Raw genomic sequence first — 6,016 nt, 5'->3', positions numbered from 1 at the left:
TTGGCAAAGTTGATTGTAGTCATGCCTTCACCTAAATACTCCACAATTTGTTGCTTCTCAGCAGCCGACACATCCTTTTTCTTTCCCATTTTGGCAAAAAATGTCGGCTGCTTAATCATGTGGAACAGCCTTCTTCAGTAGTCTTGCCTTTATTTGGACTCACCTAACGCCAAACTAATTTGCACAGGTATCTGCAATTGCTTTCAGTGAAATAAAGAGCCCTGACACCATCACCAGCAATGATATAAAGTGATATCAAGAGCCCGGACACACATCACCAGCAATGATATAAAGTGATATCAAGAGCCCGGACACACATCACCAGCAATGAGTGTAAATGACAAACAAAACATTTCTGACCTTATCACTCCTAAACTCTTTTTGCATAATAATTTGGAACACAGTGTATATGTATGTGTGTGTGTGTGTGTGTGTGTGTATGTATGTACAGTATGCATGTATGGTCGCTAAAGGAATCTGCACCGTCACATTTACAATCACAAAATTTTGCACAGACGCCTCATGTGACTCAGGGAACGTCATAGACTATGTATTGAGGGGAAATTTTAGCCCCGCGCTTTACGATTATTTGCCAAAAAAATGCTTACCGTACTTACTGTTTGCATGTGTGAGGTAATATATTGGCTGTTTTGATAGTTATCCTAGATATTTATCAGGAGGCTTATAGCAACCAATCACAGCTCTGCTTCTATTTTGTTACAGGTCATTAATAGGAGCTTTGATTGGTTGCTATAGGCAACGAAGGACATTCTTAGTATTAAAAGCTTATTTGTCAGTTAATATGATTTCAGTGGTGAGATGGAGAGTGGGAAAGTGAGAGCAATAGAGAGAGTGGGAGAGCGACAGAGAGAGAGGGAGAGTAGGGCCAAGGAGAGACAGAGGGAGAGAGAGAGGGGTAGCGTGGGATTGAGGGAGAGTGGGAGAGAGGGGGAGTGGGAGAGAGGGGGAGTGGGGGAGAGGGGAGTGGGAGAGAGGGGGAGTGGGAGAGAGGGGGAGTGGGAGAGAGGGGAGTGGGAGAGAGGGGGAGTGGGAGAGAGGGGGAGTGGGAGAGAGGGGGAGTGGGGACAGGGGGAGTGGGAGAGAGGGGGAGTGGAGAGAGGGGGAGTGGGGGACAGGGGGAGTGGGAGAGAGGGGGAGTGGGAGAGAGGGGGAGTGGGAGAGAGGGGAGTGGGAGAGAGGGGAGTGGAGAGAGGGAGAGAGGGAGAGGGGGAGTGGGAGAGAGGGGGAGTGGGGGAGAGGGGAGTGGGAGAGAGGGGGAGTGGGGGAGAGGGGGAGTGGGAGAGAGGGGGAGTGGGAGAGAGGGGGAGTGGGAGAGAGGGGGAGTGGGAGAGAGGGGGAGTGGGAGAGAGGGGGAGTGGGAGAGAGGGGGAGTGGGAGAGACAGAGAGAGAGAGGTAGAGAGGGGGAGTGGGATTGAGGGACAGCGGAATTGAGGGAGAGTGGGATTGATGGAGAGTGGGAGAGTGGCAGTGTGAGAGAGAGGGAGAGTGGGATTGAGGGAGAGTGTGATTGAGCGAGAGTGTGATTGAGGGAAGTGGGAGAGTGGTATGAGTGGGAGAAAGGGAGAGAGAACGAGACATAGTTACTATCCCGGGCAATGCCGGCTACTACAGCTAGTTGTCTATAAATGGAGTGAGTATCACATACCAGTTGGTCGCCTTCATCCTCGTGGTAGAGCAGGGGCTGCTTTAAGGGTCTTCGGATATAGGTGTTAGTGGTGGTCCCTTGGAAGTAAGTTGCTGCACACTTTGCAAACTTATACTCGGAAAGGTCTTCTTCCTCCTCTTCTGGGAGAGGCAGAGCATCATCTAAATCCTCCACGACCATTTCTCCTTGCGCTCGCTCCAGATCCTGGGAGGAGGGAGCAGATGACATAAGACCAGAAATCAGTACACCCAATGTGTTTTTGGCAATGTCTTGGATGTTCTTAGAAGCAAACACGTGTGGCACCATCCATTCCTCCAGATACTTCTGTGACGCCCTGGGCAAGCCAGGGGTCACAGGTCATACACCACCACACCCTACACCCCAGTTAGGAACACCAAGCTAACCTAAAATCCTTGTTGCCTTCCTCCAGGGGCTGGTGTCCACACCAGGGGGTGGGCCAGGCGGTTGGCTCCGCCCACCGAGGAGTTCACAGCTCTGGAGGCGGGAAAAACCAGGCAGTCAGCTTAGGGAAGAGTTGAGTTTAGGAGGTGAAAGTGAAAGGAAGGAAGTAGTAAAGAAGCTTAGGAGAAAAGCTGAAGTAAAGTAAAAAGTGACAGTTTGTAAAGCCTGAAGTTGGTCCGGGTGTGTACCCCGGGCTGAGAGACAGCAAGGTCAGCAGACGGCGGTGATTGTCCGCAGGGGTGACTGCTCGGAGGTTACTGGAAGGACCGCGGACGGGTGGTGACCCGGCGGTCTGGAGCAGTGTACAAGGAACAGTCAGCACCAGGGCAGGGGCCTTTCGGATCCCGGCAAGGCTAGGAGTCGCCATAATTTGCCAAATCCGTCAGTGAAGGGGACCTCTGTCTCCCAACAACCAAGTCCCGATAGAAGGCAACAGTCCGACCATAACGGAGAGACACCGCCACCGCCAGGGCACCAGTTTCTCAGGGCCAGCGCCTGCGGGCAAAGTAGGGCTCCTCCGGCCCATATCCAAGACGGGGAGCGGGTTACCGGTGGGAACCCATCGCAACCACAACCATCTTAGGTGCAGGACAAAGGGACCGTCACCGTCAACTACTGGGGAAAAGCAAGTGCAGCCGTCCGTGGGAACCGTCTTTCCAGCCGTGTGTTTTACCGAGAACTGTGTCATCGTCTCAGGCTGAGTGAGTACCACAGTGCCGCAAGGCACAGCGCTGCCCCCGCGTCCCTGCTCCCACCAAGCCCTGCATCTCCCACCACACCACTGGGCCCCGGGATCACCAACCCCTACCCACAGAGGGGCAACACAACAACTTGCTGCTCCACACCATCATTCCCGGGATCCCCATACAGAGCAGCGGTGTGTCAACAAATCACCACAACCGTGGGTGGCGTCACGGACAATAGACTATATCCCAAAACCCCATCCCCTTTCACTCACGGGCGAGGAGCGCCGCTCGAGACCCCGGGATCCGGCCCACCGCTCGAGCCACCACTGAGCAGCAGCAGCCGGACCCGAGCAGAGGGGTGAGCGCAGTGCTGACACCCTCCTCCCCGCCCGCGACACTTCCTCATATATGGATGTGGCACAGACCTGCCCATAGGGCCCACTGGTATGTTGAAGTATGGAGAAAAGACATCACTACAGGACTTTATTATGTGCTCTGACTTCACACCAATGATGTTGTGAAGGTTTCTCAATTATGGAGACAACAATGTACTGTACCTCAAAACCAGTGGGCGCCTGTCCCTCCTGCCCGGGCAGCGATGATGTGGTACCAAGGAAGCCAAACATTTTGTCCACCATGTCAGAGTCATTGACTGGTTCGTTTCTGGCCTTTTCCATCTTATCCAGCAGTTCCTTCTTCCTACGAGCTTCCTCCTTCTCCCGCACCTCCCTCTCTGCATCTTCCGGGCTAACTGAGCCAAACGCTCCTAGTGATGGAGATAGAAAAGGTGTGAAGAACCTGGCGGCAGTGCCTTGTCATTAAGGGCCAAGCCTTGTCTTGTATATAGCAGACATATTATCATATTTATATTCTTGTATATAGGAGGCAGTATTATAGTAGTTATATTCTTGTACATAGGGGCAGTATTATAGTAGTTATATTCTTGTACATAGGGGCAGTATTATAGTAGTTATATTCTTGTACATAGAGGGCAGTATTATAGTAGTTATATTCTTGTACATAGGGGCAGTATTATAGTAGTTATATTCTTGTACATAGGAGCAGTATTAGAGTAGTTATATTCAAGTACATAGAAGGCAGTATTATAGTAGTTATATTCTTGTACATAGGGGCAGTATTATAGTAGTTATATTCTTGTACATAGGAGCAGTATTATAGTAGTTATATTCTTGTACATAGAGGGCAGTATTATAGTAGTTATATTCTTGTACATAGGGGGCAGTATTATATAACTACTATAATACTGCCCCCTATGTACAAGAATATAACTACTATAATACTGCCCCTATGTACAAGAATATAACTACTATAATACTGCCCTCTATGTACTTGAATATAACTACTCTAATACTGCTCCTATGTACAAGAATATAACTACTATAATACTGCCCCTATGTACAAGAATATAACTACTATAATACTGCCCTCTATGTACAAGAATATAACTACTATAATACTGCCCCTATGTACAAGAATATAACTACTATAATACTGCCCCTATGTACAAGAATATAACTACTATAATACTGCCTCCTATATACAAGAATATAAATATGATAATATGTCTGCTATAGTAGTTATATTCTTGTACATAGGGGCAGTATTATAGTAGTTATATTTTTGTACATAGGAGCAGTATTATAGTAGTTATATTCTTGTACATAGGGGGCAGTATTATAGTAGTTATATTCTTGTACATAGGGGCAGTATTATAGTAGTTATATTCTTGTACATAGAGGCAGTATTATAGTAGTTATATTCTTGTACATAGGGGGCAGTATTATAGTAGTTATAATCTTGTACATAGGGGGCAGTATTATAGTAGTTATAATCTTGTACATAGGTGGCAGTATTATAGTAGTTATATTCTTGTACATAGGGGCAGTATTATAGTAGTTATATTATTGTACATAGGAGCAGTATTCTCGTAGTTATATTCTTGTACATAGGGGGCAGTATTATAGTAGTTATATTCTTGTACATAGGGGCAGTATTATAGTAGTTATAATCTTGTACATAGGGGCAGTATTATAGTAGTTATATTCTTGTACATAGGTGGCAGTATTATAGTAGTTATATTCTTGTACATAGGGGCAGTATTATAGTAGTTATATTATTGTACATAGGAGCAGTATTATCGTAGTTATATTCTTGTACATAGGGGGCAGTATTATAGTAGTTATATTCTTGTACATAGGTGGCAGTATTATAGTAGTTATATTCTTGTACATAGGGGGCAGTATTATAGTAGTTATATTCTTGTACATAGGGGCAGTATTATAGTAGTTATATTCTTGTACATAGAGGCAGTATTATAGTAGTTATATTCTTGTACATAGGGGCAGTATTATAGTAGTTATAATCTTGTACATAGGGGGCAGTATTATAGTAGTTATAATCTTGTACATAGGTGGCAGTATTATAGTAGTTATATTCTTGTACATAGGGGCAGTATTATAGTAGTTATATTATTGTACATAGGAGCAGTATTCTCGTAGTTATATTCTTGTACATAGGGGGCAGTATTATAGTAGTTATATTCTTGTACATAGGGGCAATATTATAGTAGTTATAATCTTGTACATAGGGGCAGTATTATAGTAGTTATATTCTTGTACATAGGTGGCAGTATTATAGTAGTTATATTCTTGTACATAGGGGCAGTATTATAGTAGTTATATTATTGTACATAGGAGCAGTATTATCGTAGTTATATTCTTGTTCATAGGGGGCAGTATTATAGTAGTTATATTCTTGTACATAGGTGGCAGTATTATAGTAGTTATATTCTTGTACATAGGGAACAGTATTATAGTAGTACATTCACACTCATTCTAATATAGACATTAATCCTTGTAACGCTTACTTGATGTTTCTTTTCAGCTTCTTGTTTGGCCTTCTTCGCGCTCATCTCCTTCTTGAGACGTTCTTCTTCAGCAAGACGCAGCTTCTCTGCTTCCAGTCGTCGTTGATACTAATGAGGTAGAGAGGGCTTAGGGCAGTATTAGAGAAAGAACTAGGGGGCCCTTTATCTCCCCTTTTGCATTGCTTTATGCTCCCTTACAGCAGTACAGACTCTCTCATACCTCCCCTTTAAGGCGCTTGTAAAGTCTTCGGGCGATCATTCCTCTGGAATAGGCCTGTATGGTATAAACCGCCCACAGTCGGTGCCGGAAAGCC

The 6,016-nt window shown here is 45.5% G+C and overlaps 1 protein-coding gene across 1 annotated transcript in view; it reads right to left on the bottom strand.

Moving 5' to 3' along the window:
- MYO7A (myosin VIIA) overlaps positions 1-6,016 on the bottom strand; it is a 136,549-nt gene that overhangs the window by 67,205 nt on the left and 63,328 nt on the right. The window contains 5 exon segments of the mRNA XM_075337501.1: positions 1,668-1,871; positions 3,373-3,560; positions 3,563-3,581; positions 5,703-5,810; positions 5,923-6,015. Coding sequence (XP_075193616.1) covers positions 1,668-1,871; positions 3,373-3,560; positions 3,563-3,581; positions 5,703-5,810; positions 5,923-6,015 — 612 coding nt within the window.

The sequence above is a fragment of the Anomaloglossus baeobatrachus genome, chromosome 2, assembly GCF_048569485.1.
Source record: "Anomaloglossus baeobatrachus isolate aAnoBae1 chromosome 2, aAnoBae1.hap1, whole genome shotgun sequence".
Lineage (NCBI taxonomy): Eukaryota > Metazoa > Chordata > Amphibia > Anura > Aromobatidae > Anomaloglossus > Anomaloglossus baeobatrachus.
This window is presented reverse-complemented; position numbering and strand designations above follow the sequence as displayed.